This window comes from Pimephales promelas, chromosome 7 (genome assembly GCF_988280905.1).
Source record: "Pimephales promelas chromosome 7, fPimPro1.hap1.1, whole genome shotgun sequence".
Taxonomy (NCBI): domain Eukaryota; kingdom Metazoa; phylum Chordata; class Actinopteri; order Cypriniformes; family Leuciscidae; genus Pimephales; species Pimephales promelas.
The window spans coordinates 28940542-28961217 of NC_142775.1; the positions used below are offsets into that span (position 1 = coordinate 28940542).

The 20676-nt window shown below is 39.2% G+C and overlaps 1 protein-coding gene across 3 annotated transcripts in view; it reads left to right on the top strand.

The window, feature by feature from the left end:
• Window positions 1–20676, top strand: part of fam117bb (family with sequence similarity 117 member Bb) — a 43512-nt gene that overhangs the window by 13743 nt on the left and 9093 nt on the right. For 2 of the 3 annotated variants that reach the window (XM_039683647.2, XM_089133306.1), the window contains exons 3-4: window positions 16794–16886; window positions 18058–18171. In XM_039683647.2, coding sequence (XP_039539581.2) covers window positions 16794–16886; window positions 18058–18171 — 207 coding nt within the window. The remainder of the gene's footprint in view (window positions 1–16793; window positions 16887–18057; window positions 18172–20676) is intronic. The other variant, XM_089133305.1, reaches the window with a different exon arrangement.

Genomic DNA, 20676 nt, shown 5'->3' on the forward strand with positions numbered 1-20676 from the left:
AAAATGAAAATTCTGTCAGTTTTTACTCACCCTCTTGTTGATACAACCCCGCAAGACTTTCGTTGATCTTCGGAACACAAATTAAGATATTTTTGATTAAATCTGAGAGCTGTCTCACTCCATAGGCTTCTTCTTAAGGATTGAAACTTGCCGGCACAGAAAAGTTATTAAAGACATTGTTAAAATAGTCCAAGTCACTGTGATTCAACCTTAAGTTTATCAAGCAACGAGAATACTTTTTGTGTGCAAAAAAAACAACAAAACAAAAATAATGACTTTATTCAACTATTTATTTCCTCCTCTGTGGGCCTTGAGTAAGTTCACGTAGTGTAACTGTGTTGCGCTTCTGTGTTGTGTCGCTTGATAAACCTAAGGTTGAGTCACAGTAGTGACTTGGACTATTTTAATGATGTCTTTAATAACTTTTCTGGGCCGGCAAGTTTCGATACCTTAGAAGCCTATGAAGTGAGACCACTCTCAGATTTAATCAAAAATTTCTTTTTTTGTGTTCAGCGGAAAAAAGAAACTCATACAGATTTGAAACAACTTGAGGGTGAGTAAATGATGACAGAATTTTCATTTTTGGGTGGAGTATCCCTTTAAGGCTAAATATATTTAGCACAATCTTAGTCAAATAAACACAAATTATACAATCAATCAGCCTGTATTAATCTTTATTCATTGTTTTCCAGTAGAATAATGGCATAATCGCACCCAACTAAAATGTGCAAAATAAACACCTCTCAAAACAAACATCACTCTTTTACCTCTGGTGCGGTGAGTGCGTAGGACACACAGATGTGTTCTCACATGCACACTCTTGCCTGTGTTTGTATGCAGCTATTAACGTCTATTACTGTAGGATTTTATTGTTGTTTTTCCACAAGTCCAAACACAGATGTTAATTTTGCACTGCCTGAAAAACTTAACTCTACAAAATAAGAGAAGCGTAATGTGAAAGTTATTATGGATAAAAAAGATAGTCTGGAGAGAGAGAGAAAGAAAAGGAGGAAGCCTCTCCCTGGTTTGTTGAGAGATGAGGGGAAACTGTGGCATATTTCTGGTGAAGGCCTGAAGCTTGAGCTTGAAGCATTCTTTCCTGAAGCTGCCTGTTTTTTCCAGCCTATTTTTCTTCCAGAATCACATCAGAGCCAGTCCATAACTGATTATTAAAGGGGTGGTAAAACACATTTTTTCGAAGGCTTGATTGTGTTTGTGGGGTGCACTGTAACACGTGTTCATGCTTCGTTTTTTAGAAAAAAAAGTCATTATTTTTCATATGTTTTACCTTTATTCTACACTGCTCTGTCCCTTCTTGTAAAAACGGTCTGATGGTTTCCAGGTTCTATGAAGCCAGTCCCTCAAATATACGCAATGGGCTCAGATTGGTTCGCTGGCCCAGTGTGTTGTGATTCGCTCACATCTCTCTTTATGGCTCTGGATTCTCTAACCGCCTGGTGTACGTTTTTCGTAAACATCACGCCACCAATTTGAGCCCGAATCGAACCTAGAGAATGTTAGTGAAGATGATCGAGCAGAACCTGTTCAAGAGCAGCTGTTAAACGATGTTTCAGAATAGGTTCAGATTTTTGTTGTTGTCATTTTTTAGACATAACGCTGTTATGACTGACTGTATGGCACCGTTTTTAGAACGATTGTCAAATATCTGTCAGAAGTAACACTAAACATTGGCTTTACTACAGTAGCCAAATCAAACACAGAACCATGTTTAGCATGCCTGAATATAAACATATACACAAAAGCTCTAACTTTAATCAAATCATAATTTACACTAATTCCAAGTTCTCTTTGAGATAAAAAAAAAATGTAACGTTAGGTGTTAGTCGATAACGTTAAATATTAAGGAGCTTTTAACAAACTGGTTTGCAGAGCCAAACAGCGTTTTCATTTGTTTGCTCTTTGCTACAAAGTGTAATTAACTTTACAAACTATTACGGGAAAACACATCGACGAAAAATAGATCATACTTACAGGTTGTGGCCCGTAAACAACAGCTTCAATTCTTAAAGTTGGAACTGCTCCATCTTTCAGGACAAGCCGTAGTGCAAATCCTGCATTGAACTTGCAAAGATTGTGGAAGCTTTCCTAAGTAAAATGTGCAGCACTAAGAGCGCGCGCGAGATTTGGGAAATAATTATGAGGGACCGAGTTAAAAATAAAATGTAACCATTGATCCCTAACTCTCGCGTCACCAGGAATGCTGAACAAAGTGGACCTGCAATCTGGATGAAATAAAAAAAAAACAGTGTTTCGACAGCATTGCGGCAACAACACTCCAGCCTACTATACCACAACAAAGCAATATATATATATATATATATATATATATATATATATATATCTTCTCCAAAGCAATATAAAATGGACTCGCCCACTTTATTTAGTATTCTCGGAGGAGGGGTTTATGTAAATATTGGGGTTAGTGATGTCAGCAACCCTGGAGGAATGTTGTGTAGTCCTTATCGGCCGTTTGCTGTAGTTCTTAGAAATTGGTTTGTTTAAAAGCAAATATCTCACTTTACTTTAAACTTTGAGTGGTGTAACTTCGCAGATGTTATGTTTAAACAACAACATTACACACTAGCTAAAGTTAGAAAAGTGAAATAGTGTTTTACCACCCCTTTAACTTTTTTGCACTACAAGTAAAAAAAAATCCTTGATTATTTGTTGCTGGCATTTCAACAAATGATTTATGGTGCGTTCATGTGCTATGGTAATTATGGCAAATACCAAAAGCCGACGTTGAAAATGCACATGAACACCCCCTCATGTGGTATTTTCCACTGGCCAACTCGTAGAATATTTTGATGGACGAGTTGCCGAGATGAGATAACCTTTGACCTTTTCAAAATGAGAGTCGTGAATGGTTAAAATATATATGATCTAGAAAATATACAGCATATTATTTATCTTTTGAGTTTTGATAAATCATTTTCTTGCTGTTGCAGATGACTTAAGCAATCTAAAATAGTTTTAGCTAAATAACAGGTCTGGATCTCCATCTTTTTACCACATTATTACAACAAAAGCACTTGAACGCAACACACTGGTAAATACCAGTTCACAAGTGGAAAAAATTCTATTTTCCATAGCACGTGAACGCACCATTATTGATTTGAGTTTTAATGTACATATGTCTGCTATAATGAGGAGGCATGTATTAAAAGATTAAAAAAGAAGTGATGTCAGAGGCATGTTTTCATTTATATCACTCAAACCCAGTCCCAGCATCCATAAGAAAAAGCATTACAGCTTAAACTCCCTGGTTCTCTGGGGTCTTATTTTACCCTCTCTCATCTAAGCCTGAGCGTACTGTGTGTGTGTGTGTGTGTTTGAGAGAGAGTTTCCTCTGGAGATCCTAGACCTCCACCCAGCTCTTTTTGTCAGCAGTGTGCCTGTCTCACAATGAGAGTGAAAGGGAGCTTGGTGAGTTGGAGGCGAGTGTGGAATTTGGACAACATTTGCAAAGCTTGCTCTTTCTCCCTCGACCATCACGCCAAAATAACCAGATCTTGGATCCATAGTGCGGTGTCAGTTGCCAGGGAGCTGAGCTCACACCTAGTGACCAAACAACAACACGAAATGAAGCCCTTTGCTGCTCTCCCTGCCTCCTGTGGGGAGCAGAGAAATATGTAGCCACACACACAAACACACACACACACACACACACACATGAATGCACTCTGTTTGAATCTGTACTGTATACACCAGCTGTAACAGATTTATAGCCGATACAGGATCAGTGAAGTGTGAGACCATTCTGTAATATAGCGGTTTTGTACTACTATGGACTGACTGGACGGCACATGTGTTGAAGCTGCAAGATTCAGTGCTGTAGGTTATGTTTCATGCTTTGTCATGCGCTCTGAGAAAGTCAAGGAGGGGAAATCGAGACAAGTTCTACATGAGCCTTCTGCCACGCCGCATCATAATTACAATAATAAAGAAACCTGATCAGACACGCATGAAGCTGTGATCAGAAGCCAGACCTGAAAAGTTCCTCATTTGAGATAAATGAGAGCTGAAATTACATCAGTTCACACCCTTGGGAAAGAGGCCGAATCTTTGGAATGAAGTTTGTGAAACGTTTTCATTGGCGATGTTTTTTTGACTGCATAAAAACATTTCTCATGGTTCCCTTCAGGTGTCTGATGGCGAAAGGTTTCTACTTTATACATTGTCATACTAGTTTTAGTAGTGCTTGCTTGGGCAAGCATCAGCATTACTGTTACTCATAGGTAGGGTAGGATTTTGAACAAACCCTTTGGGACGTCATTTGTGCTGTGGACAAGATTGATATCTCAAATAGTGTGACTTACGGATAGGAATCATGAAGAACTTAGTAATTTCAGTTACTTGCATATCCAGTTAGTGATTTATTTTTTAAATGATAAAGAAGAGGGCAAAAAAAAAAAATTGCATTGCCAAATTATGAGAGAATTTCAATTAATAAATTGAAAACAACAGTGTTTTTATGACTTTTTAGTCTTTTTAGAGGTGTCAAATTCAATACAATATTTGACCTTAATTATGTTAAATATCAATACTAAATAAAAAAAATATAATGTGATCACATTTCTTTTTATAAAATGGTTCTGACCATTTATGGAAGTGAATGTTCATATTACTATTATCTTTTCTACTTTGTGTGTTTTGCACTCCCTTGCTGCTTTTTAATTATTTCTCTATGGAAAAGATGTGCGTATTTGAGCTTTCTCACTGCTTTTTCTTTTTTACACATTTTTAAGATGCCATGCCAATTAAAAAAGTTCAAGAAGTTCAGGCTCTATTCTATTCCACTGTGCCTTACATTTTTAAACTCAAGAACATGTTCGGTGTAAATGGTTCCTATTTGATAACTGTAGATCGTTGTCCGATATATCGCCAATATATATATATATATATATATGTATATGTAGGTGGATGGATGGATGGATGGATGGATAGAGTATGGTTCTAATATATTATTAGATAGAATTTAGGCTTGGGCGGTATTACGGTAATATCGTATACCGCGGGATCTAAAAATAGCAACGGTATCAGTTTCAATATCGTCATACCGTCAGAAAAAAAAAACAATGCACTTATTGCATTTATATAGGAGACAAGGATTCCTTGTCTCCTATATAAATGCAATGTTTTAAATACAATTCATTTAATGGCTAAAATGCTTATATCTGGTTCTCATGATGTGACAGTGTGGTGACGAGAGAGTGGGGGAGAGAGGGCAAAGATTGCAAGTTGCGCACTGAGTGACTTGGTCTCGAAGAAGAACACGACTTATGCAATTTGGCAGGGATGGGCATTTCAAGCAAAAATAATATTTAAAGATTACCTGGTATTATTCGATTATTATTTGAAAATTGTGCCCCACCACCACATGTACGCACACATGCATGTAGTCTACAGCGGGCCAGACCGTGTGACGCTTAAATATAAGCTAGGTTTGAAAAAAAAAAATTTCATATTTCTTTAATAATATGATGTTTTTCTATGTATGTTGATTTTATGAAAAGGGAACTTCATGAGATGAATAAGATAAGATCATAAAATGCGCAATATCGGAAAACATTTGGAATGGGTCAGTCAGACATGACCACTTATTACGTTTTGTTTTGTAGAAATCCTTTCTTTAAAACGAATTTCGTTTTGAATAAATTGCATCTTCATTTTATTTATTTTTTTCATCAACGAATTGCCTGGGTTAATTAATAAAAAGCAAATATAGTGATCAGGACACGCGCCGGCGCGTGACTGGAGCGCGACTCATACATGAACTGAAACCTCGCATATAAGAAACAAGATCTGAGACGTGTATATATAGCCTATAGTAAGCTTGAAATGTCTACTTTTAAACAAAACAAACAATCTAAAAGAAATGGGCTGCTCTCTGCTTATGTTTAGGCTAATTCATATGAAGTGAGCATTACTTTTTATTCGCGTTCACTACCGCGAAGATGCTTTGCGTCATCAATGCAATCTTTATCTTTGCAGCACTGACAGAACACATGTTGGGTCAGTCAGACATGATTATGACCACTTATTACGTTTTGTTTTGTACAAAGCCTTTTTTTTAAAACGAATTTCGTTTTGAATAAATTGCATCTTCATTTATTTCGTTTTTCATCAAGGAATTGCCTGGATTAATAAATAAAAAGCAAAGATAGTAATCAGGACACGCGCCGACGCGTGACTGGAGCGCGATTCATACATGAACTGAAACTCGGCATATAAGATACATGTCTTAATGATCTGAGAAGTGTATATAGTAAGCTTGAAATGTCTATACTTTTAAACAAAACAATTACAAGCTAAAAGAAATGGGCTGCTCTCTGCTATAGGCTTATTCATATGAAGTGTGCATTAGGCTACTCTTTATTCGTGTTCACTACCGTGAAGATGCCAGTTTGCATCGTCAATGCAATCTTTATCTTTGCAGCAACTGACATAGAAAACACTAGTTTATTAATAAATAATTTTATCTCGGCTCCACTCGGATCGCGGCGCTGAGTGGACAGAGCTCGTGGCGCGTGATCTCCATAAATGCGCTCCCCTCTCTAGAGGAAATATCACCACTCTGCTCACATTCTCTGGTGTGAGACAATGTGCATCTCCTGTTTTCTAATAGTTGATTGACAGCTTTTAGATGCATTATTGGAACCGACACTCTCTGGTTGAACGTGTCATCATGTGTGATGCCATCTGAGCCTTATCTCGTAATTTTTAATTAGTCACGCGGTAATACCGTATACCGCGGTAAAATAGGGAGGAGGTTTGACGGTGTGAAAATTTGGATACCGCCCATGCCTAATAGAATTGTTAAAGAAAGCGTTTGCTTTAATATTATTAATAATAGAAAGGCAAACACAGTACTACGTTATCATTTGCCGTCAGCATTCAGCAAATACGCATTTATATCATTTAAACAAATCTTTGAATATTTAAAAATATATATACTTCCTTTGAAGGAGGGATCTGAGCCATTTGTCTTCAGTTCAGAATAACATGAAGAGTTGTGGGTGGGCTCCTTTGACTAAGCAACCACCCAGAACACCATAGACACAGATTATTTAGCGTCACTCACATCGACAAGTTTCGCATGGGAAAACGGCACTCACATTTCCTTCGGAAAACTTAATGTCATGTCTCCATGAGTATCCTTTAAATTGGACCACCCGATACTGGACTTTGTTTTTGAGATGTGTGGAATGCATGTACAATCCGAGATCTATCTATTTATGAAGATAAATTTAGACGCGTAAATTCATCCCCCCAGTGTGCAGAAAGATCACCATGTTCACCTACATTAAGCAATCGCAGTGATTTTCTGACGTGAGAAACATTTTAGGCTGGAAAATATGCTGTGGGATACATCTGTGCTGTTGCCAGGGGGATTTCCATTTGTAAGGTTTACAACACCATGTACCTGCGGAAGAAAAGCATTAACCTTTAACAAGTGCCCATGTTTACGTGCGCACACTCGGCCCACAAACCTCAGTGGCCCTGCCAGCTTTGTTACTTTTTAACAAAAAAGTTCTTTTTGCCATGATAATCCCCTTCTGCACTGACAGGCTAAAAATCTGAACTATTTTCCAACACTGGTGTTCAATGTTCAGAAAGCCTGTGGTAAATTTGGCTCTCTCTCAGTAACAGGCCTTGTGTTCCAGTCCAGCTGAAAGAGAGACAGGTGAATACCGAATAACAGCCTGTCCAAGGGGAATTCACCACTTGTATTCCCCTCTGTATGAGCGCTCATAGGGTTGCAGAAAAGCTTAGCTGGCAGATTAACCAGACCGTGTTCAGCTCTCGAGTGAGGACCCGAAACTGCCTTCTACCAGGGTTTTAATGTCCAGTGGACCCAAAAGGTGTTTAGAGACTTGAGCAACATGCAAAAATATTTTTTTTCTTTTTAAAGAAGACTCACAAAGGCTGCATTTATGTAATCTAAATATAGTAAAAAAAAAAGTACAAACTTAAAATAACTATTTGAATATGTATGTTTACATAAGTTTTGATTCATGTAATGTAATTGTACACTACTGGTTAAAATTTTAGGATCAGTAAGATTTGTTTTTAAAAAAAAAATATTTCAATGTACTAAGTCAGTTCTTCTGGAGCACATGTGACGCCACAGTAAAAGAAATGGACGCAGCGACCCCTCCGTTGACAGATTTTAACGGAGAAAAGTAAAGCCCGGTAGAAGCACTCACTTCCTGATAGCCAAGCAAACTGCGCAGGCTCAAACTGAACTTGACGACGTAGATGTGACGTGAGCAACCGTTGTGACCTTCTAGTAGCGGTGAATGACACAAATTTGAATTGAAATCTGAAACAAATCTGTTGTTGAAATATCTTGTCCCGTTGCTTTTATGAACTCTATCTATGGGCTTCTCCCTTGACTTTATGCCTCCATGTCCACCTGGATAAACCATATCCCATTCCCTTTAAAAGCCAGTTGTGCTCACACTATAGCGAATATCTATTTACATGGCGGAATTTGCAAGTGGAAAAGAACACTGAACACTTCGGTGACAAACGGATCTGATCGTGCGCAAGGTTAAAGCGGGTGTGCAGACCATCTACAGGAAAAGCCGGATTCCACCATATCTTTATGTACACAATATTAATCTTTTACATTGTAATCCTTTTATTTTCAGTATTTTGGCATGTTTGTGTGTTGCTGGGAATTCCTGTGTGTGTAATAAGCAGAGTGTATGTGCGTCATGGACCTGCCAATAGGCGGACATAACATAAGGTTTCTTTAAATAACAAAAAAAAAATAAATAAATAAATAAATCTTTTTTTTTAATCTTTTTTTTTTTTTGTTACTTTATTTGTTGCCTCAAGATAGCAACGCGCCAATAATGCGTCAACAACTTGTCGCGCTTGGTGCTGCATTGCACCGGGTATATGATAGGGTATGATAAGTGTTGCAACTTTTTGTCTTGATTTTGAACGTAATTTCCTGTTGCTGTGTATTTCTATATAAATGTTTCTTGTCTGTCCAAAAGTGTCCAAATACTTTTTAGGGCCCTCATTGGCGGCCACATATAACAGACTGCCACTTATGTTAGGTCCTCAGACTACAGATGTGGGCGTAAATGCAAATTCTGATATTTACATAGCGGAATTGGGGTTTTCCCCTCTCTCTCTCTCTCTCTCTCTCTCTCTCTCTCTCTCTCTCTCTCTGTCTCTCTCTCTCTGTCTCTCTCTCTCTCTCTCTCTCTCTCTCTCTCTCTCTCTCTCTCTCTCTCTCTCTCTCTGTCTCTCTCTCTCTCTCTCTCTCTCTCTCTCTCTTCTCATGCCGTCTGTCGCAGGAGAGTTGATATGCTGTAGAGGTCGTTTGTGTTTTCACTTTGGATCCTTTTCCAACATCGGTTTGCATATTGTTTTGTGTTTTTCTTTCTTTCATGGTCTACTAAACTTCAGTGACTTTGCTCATGAGTTTCCACTGGCTGACTGGGGTTACATCACACACCCAGGGCCTTTACTCATGACCTGTGCTTCAAAGCGAGTCCAAACACAGCGCCCCTCTGTTTATAAAGAGCCTTTTGTTTCTGTGTTAATCTACTCTGAGCGCAGACCCTACTGTAACTTCAACCCTCACACACACACACACACACACACACACTGTTCCCAAATGCAGAAACCACACTCATGTTTCACTTGCAAAAATGTACCTGAGTCACTTTTTATCTATCAAAATACCTTGTTACTTCAGTCTGTAGTATTTCAAAGAATGTTATGACTATTGCAGTTTTTTTTCTTAGTGTAACTATGGTATTTTGACCAGAATACAATATATTGGTAGCATATTGGTTTTTGACCAATATTATTAACATTTTTCATGATCCAGTTGTATATTTAGATTACTTTTGCTATCATCTAAATCTCACCTAAAGCAAGTCTCTAAAATTCTAATCATTTAATAACACTTTTAAATGTAATCTTTAAAGCTGCAGTCCGTATTTTTTCCTCTTTATCGCCATCTCTGTTATGTTAAGTTATTGGTGGAATTATCAACTTTACGTGGGTTGTGGCACGGCAAAGCTAAATGTTTTGTGGAGAATGTGAGGCTGTCTGTCACCACTTGGTTTGGATACTGTCATTCAGAATCACAGATTCTACTTTTTGGAGGTACGACCAACGTAAAAATTTTCACCGGAAAAGTAAATAAAATCCACTTGTTTTGAAAAAAAGCATTGCAGTAAATCGCTCTGATTAAATCTTATTTTAATCACGTCTTGCATCACATATCACATAACATAACATTGCGTGACTACATTTAATGTGTATTAGGGATACCTGTAGTTCAGTACTCCGTAACTGAATGAATTAAGCAAACACGTGTGCTACTATTACATAATTGAACCATTGAAATGTCTTACCTGTTCAGCAGAAAAAAAGCTGTCTCTGCATCCGTTTTGAACCCCTTAAAAAACACTGAGTTTGCACCACCTTTCAAAAGTCCTTATTTTCGCATGGGCCTGGTTGCGGTTTCCTTTTATTACTATTTTTTTTATTAGCCACTCCGAAGTCCGACGTGTTTTGCCTTTTACAATGGGTGAATTTCCAGTTGTCACTGGTGATTTTGTCTTTTGAACCTTTCTGGATCCGCCATCAAATTGATAAGTTTAATTATATCAAGTGCAGTGAAAAAAGGCTATAAATCTCCACCACACTCAATGTCAAACACATTCACACACACATGCTTGTGTTTTTCTTTGCTCATGCATGTGTGCATTTCTAGTCCAACTTCCTCACACGCAATAAAACTGACTAGCCGAGACTCCGTCTTTATGTGTACAGATGTGACGTAAGGATGCAAAGACATGCTCGGATTTTGCGTGTAAATCCACCACTACCACTTACCACAATTTAATTAGACCAAGTATAGAATTTTAATGTCAGCCATTTATCATAACATAAATAATTATCAGTTTATTGACCAGAATTTTGAATGCGAGTGCTTGAGTTGAAATGCCTTCAACACCAAAGTTAATTGTACTCAAAAAATTTAGCCAATTTTATTTCTTTTTTTATGGTGCATGAGTGACGGTTGAATTGATATAATCTCCGGGTGAGGTTTGAAGAAAAGACGAGTCAAACCACACAGTTGTTGCTTGCCAAATCAGTGGCACAAACTTTGAAATTAGCCTGACAAACTGCTTGTGTATCTGTAAACGCGTGTGAAAGCGAGTATCACACACACACACTGTGTATGTCCTGGCAGGCCTGAGCAGACAGATGCTCCCCCTTCCTCAGCAGAGAATCCCCCTGTGCAGCGTCCACAGCTGCTGAACAGAGCCGTGTTTGTGTGTAGCCAGCCTGCTCCGCTGGAAATCTTAAACTGCTGGGAAGGAGGAAGTGATCCTGGCTGTTGGCTGCAGCTCTGAGAGAGAGTTAGGAGCTGGGTAGCCCAGTCCTGCACTCAACACAACAGAATCAGTCATGGAGCCGGATTGCTGTAGACCAGCACAGCTGAAAGACGACACACACACGCAGCAGCCTTCAGAAAGAGATGAACTGTTTGTTGTCTCAAAGCAATCGACTTAGCTTGTCAGGTTGAGCCATCACAGGCCTGACACTCCCATTTGTAAAATACTCTGGGACTGCAGAAGTGGGTGTTAACCAGTGTTTTAGCGGAAACCTAACAAATGTGAGGCATCTAAGCATAAATGAGAGGTGTGTACAGCACGATTGCAAACCGCTCTCTGCCTGGAATCGTGCTGGCAGAATGCGTGTAGTGATGCCGCTACTCAGGATCGCTCACGTGACTGTTGTCTGGCTACCATTTTCTCTGTAGCTGACCAAGCGCACTATGATTATCCTCCATAACGCTGTTGCTATTTGCATCTCTACCCATCCGTAAACTCTTGTGTTACCAGTGCAACGACTGAAGCATTCTAAAGAGCTCGGTTTTCAGCCCTACAGCGGAAAATGAAACCATATCCATACCGGCATAGAATGGAATAGTTAAGCTACAAAAACGGTTTTGCCCGATGGTGGAAAACGGCTTGTCCATTACTCTGGTCACAATAGATGTTACCACCAAGTATAAACAATCACAAATGAAGAGAGTAAATATAGGTGAAAACAGGGTCCAAAATGTTTTTTTGAATTGAAAGTTACTCAAGCCGCATTCATATTTAGAAGTTCGTGTCACATTTTTAAACAACTACAAAATTTGAGGAATTCAGCTTGAAATGAAATTTGTGTGGTTAAATATCAAGTACATATTTGCTTTTTGTGTAAATTTTGCACGCATGGATCAACATGGATGGATGAATAGATGGATACGATTTTATAATTATAGGTTACACTTTATTTCGATTTTATTTCAATTTAGACGTAACTCTCATTAGAGTATTAGTATATTATCGCATAGACTGTCAGTAGACTGTTAGGTTATGGTTAGGTGTTAGGCTTTGGGTTGGGAGAATAAGTTTACTTGTAGTCGCCAAGTTACTTATAGTCAGTTGAATGTCTGTTGGGGGACCAACAAAATAAAGTGTTAGCAGATATTAAGCAGACCGTCTATTAATACTCAACACTTGACATGTAGTTGAAAAGTTACTTATAGTTAGTAGAATGTCTAAAGTGGACAATCGAAATAAAGTGTTACCTAATTATATTTTAAATCAATTAGTTATTTATTTTTATTTAGACTTTTTACAAAGTGTAAATGAGCCCTTGTGATGCAGAGTAAACTGAATGGCACATCATTAAAGAGGACTTGGTCACCATTCACTTGAACACTCATAGGATAAGAGGAAGCCTGCGGAGAGAATGAAAGAGAGAAGGAGGTAGAAAAAGCAGAAGTGTATAAAGGGAGTATGTAGTGATGAAGAGGGGGGGAAGATGAAGAAAGGAGGGATCAGACTTAGATGTGTGACAAAACCAGCTGAACAATAGTTAGAGAAGCAGAAAAGAGCGATAGAACAAAGAAGCACATGCATGGATTAATTAAACAAAGAAAGAAAGGAATTTAGAGGAATAAATATTGGTGAGGGGTAGGAGAGGTACGCCCGGGTACAGGAGCCACTCCTGCGGCTCAACTCGTGGAGGTTCACAGGGCATGAAAGTTAATTAAGAAGAGAAACTTTATCTTATACTGGCTTGTTCAGCCATGTTATACACTTTCTCTCGTTTTTGTCTCTGTTCTCTTTCTATGGATTTAAATAATTATTTTAACTGGTCAGAATTTTAACTTGTCTGACGCATTTCTATGAATGGTCACAAATTTGTATTTAAAGTCAGAATGAAATAAAATTGACGTGTTTTCTTTCTTGCTACACATTCCTGGTTTTATCCATCTCTGAAACACCTTTCATTTTCTATTGACGTTACAAAGACAGCAAATATTTTAATCATCAGGTGCCAGGAGTGTTTCAGGAGGGAAGTTGCCCTCCCTAATCAACTCCAAATCCTGGTATGTAATGTCCAATTTTCATGATCCATGTGAATAAAATTAAATCCCGCTCTACTCGATTAGGGTAATACTGTATGGCGTAGAATAAAACATGAACGTTTCTTGACCTTGTGTTCACCACCTTATTTCAGCCATTTAATCAAAATCCCATTGAAAAAAAAACATTGACTTCGGGACGATGGAACTAAAAGTGCTAAAATGGTAACTCGCTTCCTCGTTTGGGCCTAAAAAGTGATGTCATACCTTTTGTAAACCAATTAGATTCAAGCATTCAACAGGGGTTAGAATGACCTAGAGTATTATAAGAAATTAATTTAGTTGTAATGCTTTTTTTAAGCATGTCAGAGCAAAGGTTTAGCTTTGATCATACAGTCTTGAATGCATGTTCACTTGGTGTGTGATGTCAGCTAATGTTAATTATTTGTTTGAAGGGAGTGCGCGAATTGGGATATGTGTCTAGAGACAGAGCCTCAGGCTGTACAGAGAGGAGAGGAGTCGACTAGTTTCCCCACACATGTTTATCACCATTTGTGTCCAAGCCCATAGGAAAGTGAGTCAACGTTTGTGCGTCCCTGATGAATGGGTCTGCTAATTAATGGTGTATGTTGATGTTTGCATGAAAACATATCTGTTAATCATGGGTGATTGTTGACACCGATATAAAAACGGGACAATAGTTTTGAGAAAAGCAAAGTTTATTTTAACATCATGATGCACTGAAAAAGAGCATGTTTCCGACTTGTGCTTTTGATTGGTTGTCTTTTGACAGCTAGTGTCCCAGGCTGTTTCCAATGCCACAAGTTTTATTATTTCTGTACTGCATTGTACAGTTTTGGCTTACACCTTTAAGTGACTGAGAGGCTGAGGCAAAGCAATTACTTTTACCTCCTCAACATGAGATCACTCTTCTTCTGTGGCAGATATCTAAATAAGGCCATAGGCTAGTTGTCCTGTAATACATCTCCTACAACGTTCTGAGTGAAAGTTTGTGAACTTGCTAGTACAGGCATGTTGAGTGTGTTGGGGTATAATGATCTAGAGTTGTTTATGGTGAAAACCCACAGGCTGAATCTCTGGTGTCGTGCCGTTAACAGCAGTGGGAGGCTGTGCTTACCCAGATACAAAGACAAGCCCTGATCAAGAGGTTCCCAAACAAATCTTTCTGTGAGTATGTGTTATGATTAGGGATGTCACAATAGTAAAAATCTAGTTGTCTGTACCGATACCACCAAATGGTACACGATACTTGATACCAAAGTCAATACCATGGTTAAAAAAAAACAGTTATACAAGGGGTGAGGTAATTTTATAATTTTATTTTTTAAAAATAAATTATAATTATCTCATCAAAATGTTTGCACACTCAATGTGTTTGTGTTTTTATGTGGTAATTTGTTGCAATAGTCACTAGTCAGTAATAAGTGAAAAGTTAAAAGGGGGGTTTAGAATGACAATAACGTGGGGACAAGTAAGTAAGGCCATGATGTGTATATACTCGCAGCTGAGCGATTCTCATAACTAGGCTGACGTGGTGTACTGATTATAAGAGCTGTAGGTGACTAAATTATTTCCCAGTTGTGTGTTAGCGACTTTAAACTACTAGAAACTTCTTTCTCTCACAGAATGCTGTGTTTTGGCAAGGTATGTCACATGTTTGTGGAATGTTGTTCATGTTTACTGCTCTTATTGGGGTATCTGAGGCAGGTTTGTCAGAGCTGATGTTCTGTTGTTTGGGGTCCTTTTTTCAGCTCTCTGAGACAGGATTGACATTAATGCGTACTACGCTGTTAAGAATGATCAGTTGACTTAAAAAAAAATTGAGGAAACCTGTTGCCTAAAAATATTAAGTAAATAAACTTAATGCTTAAAAAAATAAGTTATGCCAACTTGACAATTCCACATGACTTTGGAATACATAATTATTTTGGATAAGCAAGAAGTTTATTTACTTAATTTTAAGGCAACGGGTTTACTCAATTTGTTTAAGTGAGTGAACAAAGCACTTTTTACTTGCATACTAACTATTTTAGTATATGTATGAAAGTTCATAGTATACCGTACACGTTTTCTTTACCCATGGACTACCCAAATGATTTACTACAATTGCCAAAATGAGCTGATTAAAGCCAGGCACACTGCAAAGAATATAGTTACCCTTTCCACAGTGCAATTTGAACAACTTAACTTTCCAATTATGAATGTAAATTTTTCTTCTTGACTCATTATTTGATCAGATTTACCAGATTGGATTAAGTTAAAATTGGACTCAAAATAATGTATTTGTTTTATTTCCAAGATGATAACTGGATGCAACTTGATAAATAATGTAGACAACAATCTAGCATACTACTGTTTGCAACATGTATAGTTGCGTAATGTGTCCAGTTTCAAATGCTATTTTTTTTAGGTGTACATAGTGTACACAGTTCCTGCAAGTGATGCGTCAATGACCATGATATATCAGAGAATAAAATGGCTCATTACCTCTTTTCACTTGAAGCATGCTGTTTAAAAATGATAGACTAAGCAATATAGATTATATTGAACTTCAGATTATCAGCTAATTAAAAATAATTATTGGTATATCTGTATTCTTAGTTTTAGCAAACCAAGTTTATATTTGTGTGTGTACTGTCCTGAAGACACTGCCAGTCTCTGCTCAGGCTGGAGTGTTTGCGGTTATCTTTGTAGAGAGCTTTCCCCACTGGTGAGCGACAGACGCTTCACAAAGGAAGCTCAGAGCCAGAAACCATATGCCCTGCGTGCCTCCCCATGCACTCTTTGGCAACAGCAGCTGCATTTTTACATTTAGGAAGGAAGTTTGTAGATAAGTTACAGCAACCAAGTATTCTGTAAAGATGAGCATTAAGCGGTTTGTTTGCAGGATGTTAAAAAGTTCAAATTCACCATCCCTCGGCTTCTTGCCTTCACTTGTGTGTTTTTTCATGTATGTGTGCGTGGGTGGGAGTGGATGCCACACCTGCTAATGGGCAGAGAAATAAACAGCCATAAATATTTGTCAAGATGAGGTTTTGTTGGTTTAATGAGACAAAAAGGGTGAAAACAACAACTCCTTCTAATGAAATTTTGATGATACATTTTCCAATCAGGTTGATTTTTAAACCCTCACACAATTCCATTTAAACCAGGTAATGTTGCGGTTCCTAATAAAGCTCAAAGGCGGGTGACCCTAGTTTTGGATCTTGGCGAGTGTTTATTTTGGAAACGAGTCAAACGACCGCCTCCGCATACTCACGAGTCAAGAAACAATACGATGCCGTGATGATCAGAACGTATTGTTGTTTCATGTCTGATGGTCTCATGTGTGTGTCTCTCACAGACCCCCAGTGCCTGGGCCGATGAATGCGGAGAGAAGAAGAGGAGCTGTCACAAGCGCTCAGCCTCCTGCGGCAGCACTGACCAGCTAAAAGAGGTCAGGACGCGTTTAGGGCCCGATCTCCTCTCCTCCCCCGTGCTTTGTTCCATTCAGCAGGGCTGGGGCTGGACCCCCTCGTCGTCTTTCTCTCCCCCAGTGTGAGATTGTGGACGAGGAGACGGGGCAGCAACAGGGTGTTGGGGAGGGGAAGATTGAGGCTATGTCATTATCATATTATTGGCAGTCTCTAGTGAACCAGAAGCAGCCTGGTGTCACCTCGCATTACACCCTCCCTTCCTCCTGTTTGTGTGTGCACCCTTCCTTCCCCTGTCACATCCTCCAGTGGCTTCATACACTGTTCTCTCTATTCAGCCTATCTTCTTCCTCTCATCCACCACTTCAAGAGTCTCCTCCCTTTGTGTATGTCTGCTGTGCCTCTTAAATGTCAGAGATTCACAGGTGTCATTATCTTCCTGTCACTCTTTATCTCAACTGCCATCTCTCGCTGCTGCGACTCTAAACTGCAGTGTGTGTACTACTTCATAGTTAATCATTTCCTACACAGTCAGCAGGTCATATGTGCACTCACACACTGATACTGTAGGCAAATCTGATGGAAACCTACTGAGCTGCCTATCTAGATGAGTATTGCTGTTTGCTGCCTATTGCAGACCATTTCAATTCAGTCACATACAGATAAAGCCCACACATGCACATTAAGACCTGGTCAGAATTGTCTCTGTGGGAATTAATGTTTTGTCTCATCCTGGCTGCTACATGCTTCATGTGAGATCACTAACATCTCGTTCAGGGTGTCGCTCATAGCCTCATAGTACATGTATTATAGTACATGTATCACTCATAGTCATAGTGCATGTATTCCCCGTCTCTTCCCTAGGCTGGGATAAAGAAAGTGGGAGGGTGTATTGGTTTTCTGTCTAACAGACGGATGTTTATAAAGGAAAGGGAAGGGTACTGATGTAATCGTAATATAAAATGTTTTTGTAAGTATGTATTTGGGGTGTAGAGAGTTGGGGTGTTTATTTGTTTGAACTATAAACTATAAATGTTGTACGTACTTGGAGGAATGCAGTGCAAAGACTTCTTTGGTCTTTTATGGTGTCTTTTGTATACAAGCAAAAGTGCTCTTAAAGTTCACTTGAAGTGAGAAATAATGTCTGTCCTGACTCTCTCTCTCTCGCTCTCTCTTTCCCTCTGCGTGTTTCAGATTGTGAAGCTGAGACAGCAGCTCCAGCGCAGTAAACACAGCAGCCGTCACCATCGCGACAAGGACCGCAAATCTCCCTTCAATGGCAACCATGCTGCTTTCATCCAATCACAGGTGAGCTATTTCTCACCTGCTCTGAACCCAGAAGACCTGGTGGAGAAGGTTACATGGGGTGGTGTGTTGATGATTAGCAACAGGAACACTTGTTTTGGGGTTTTTTTAGCCTCTGTTTTGCTCTCATAGATCATGTTTTTAGCAGTGCCCCCTCCCCCATCATTAGCTGATGGTCTAGTATTTTTGCCAAATAATAGTTCACTACACCACCAATCAAAAGTTTTTACAAATCTTTTTGAGAGAAGTCTCTTATGCTCACCAAGGCTGAATTTATTTGATTGTAAAAATACAATAAAAACTTAAAATAAAACAGCTATTACAATTTAAAATACTTGTTTTATTTCCATGTACTTGAAAATGTAATTTACTCCTGTGATGTCAAAACTGAGTTTTCAGCGTCATTACTTCAGTGTTCCCTGTCGCGTGATCCTTCAGAAATCACATTAATAGAGAGAGAGAGAGAGAGAGAGAGAGACTGTTTGTTAACATAAGCGTAGCACAGTGCAGTGAGTGTACTTAATGCCATATAAGCAGAAGAAGAAACTGAACACAAACGTTGTGTATCATCAATGCAGTTGTAGTTGAGAACTTGAAGTCATAGTTATTCTGCCACATTCTCTCTCACTCATTCTGAAAGAACGTGAGTGGGTAGGTGTGCATACCAGTGTGTAAAAGCGTGTCACAGTGTGTGTACTTGCACTCTGGTCGTAATTGGCAAGACCAGGTGCAGGCTTGCAGGCTGTTTCAGAGTGAAAGACCTCTCTTCATGAAGACAAAAAACAGTGAATAAATTACTGTGGCCTCTCGCTTGGCCTTGTCTCCCTCCCTCCCTGCCTCCGTCTTTTTCTCGCTCTCTCGCTCTGTTTTGTGTTTGTCCATGAATTAGTCCAGCATGTGGTGAATGTGCCGCACGCCTGGTCTTTACTGTACTATAGCTGCCAGCCAGTCAATTAAAGGCCACACTCTGTCCGGCCCACTGGATGTGTGGTTCTGGGGCCCGTTGTACGGCTGTTTTTTTTTTTTTTTTTTTTTTTTTTTTTCTGCATGTGTTGGGCTCAAGCACCATCTGTTGTCTCACTGTATTCATCTTTTGTATTTAATCCTATGAACTGTACTCAGACTCGGCCCCTCTGTTGCACAAAACACCAACCTACTCGCAGCTTGGTCTGAATTCAACATGAATACTGATTTGACCAGAGCAGATTTTATTGCACAATAAATATTTGAAACCGTAGTAAAATGGTAATGGTCACCATCACTTGACTCCATTATATTGGAAATGCCAACCTGCTATTCCAGGAACCCAGTCTACCATGTGATCATTTAGTTATGCACAAGACGTGCATCTGCCGTCCCCTCCAGCAGATGTAAGTGGGGTAGATTGAACAGTGTATCATTAATCAGTGCCATTCCGTTCTGCCTCTGACCGCTATGAAGAGAACTACAGGAATCCGAAGTGTATCTGGATTTGGTTTTTGAAGGTTTATTTATTCTGGGGGTTTCTCTGCTGTGTATCAGCCTTAATTTGAAGCAGCTGAGGTTGAGTTTAGAGTCTGAGAGGTGCCCAGGCTGGGTAATTATAACAAGCATGAATTTATTTGGACGTGAGGTGAGGGGGCATTTTTCTCCACCTCAGGCTGAGTGGTCGTGATGTTTCCCGGCTGGGCTGTTGGGGTCGGGTGACGCCCAGTGGGTAATGTAGACTGCAAACTCTCTGCCTTCCATCACAGGACCTGCCTGCCTGAAATTGTTTTGTGACCTTAACGCCGCCTTCACACTGGCATTTGCCAGCTCCGTAATACGCAATACGCCCCCAACGGACGTCGTATTACACAGTGAAAAGCGTCGTTCGCGAGTAGAACAAAAATAGCGGAGAAATTAGAAAGGTTGATTCTGTCAGATCTGTATGATCTCTCTGATGAGGGTTATAGAGATATTAGGCTGTTAGTAAGGCTGCTGCGTGAGGAAAATTGCTCAGGATGTTGACATGTCAGGTCGGCTAAAAAATGTGATATAGTGGTCAATAGTTCAATGGCTGCATACAATTTAATTGTATTAACGTTTGAAACGTATTAACGTTAATTGTATTAACGTTTGAAAGTCATGAAAATAAAAAAAATGACATGACAGCTTATCGTTATAAAATCATTATTTATTTTACTAAAAGTTAAGAATTCAGATTTGTTTATCAGTACCATAGCAACACTCAACTTCCGCTGGAATTGTCAGATAAGAACTGTCCGTGGCTTTTCGCGAGAGTTCAATTTTTTGAACGCATCCGGATGACCAACGGACACGATTTTCTTCGCACCGCACTCGGTCGGACCCGTTTCGGACCCATTCGCATGCGGTCTGCGAATCTCCATAGGAAATGAGTGACTTCCGGTCGTTTCGGAGCCGTATCGGAGCAGATTTCAATTGCCAGTGTGAAGGCTGCGTGAAGGCGGCGTAAGCACTTATTCAGCCCAAGTTCAACCCCCAAATTGTATCGTACACCTCCATTTC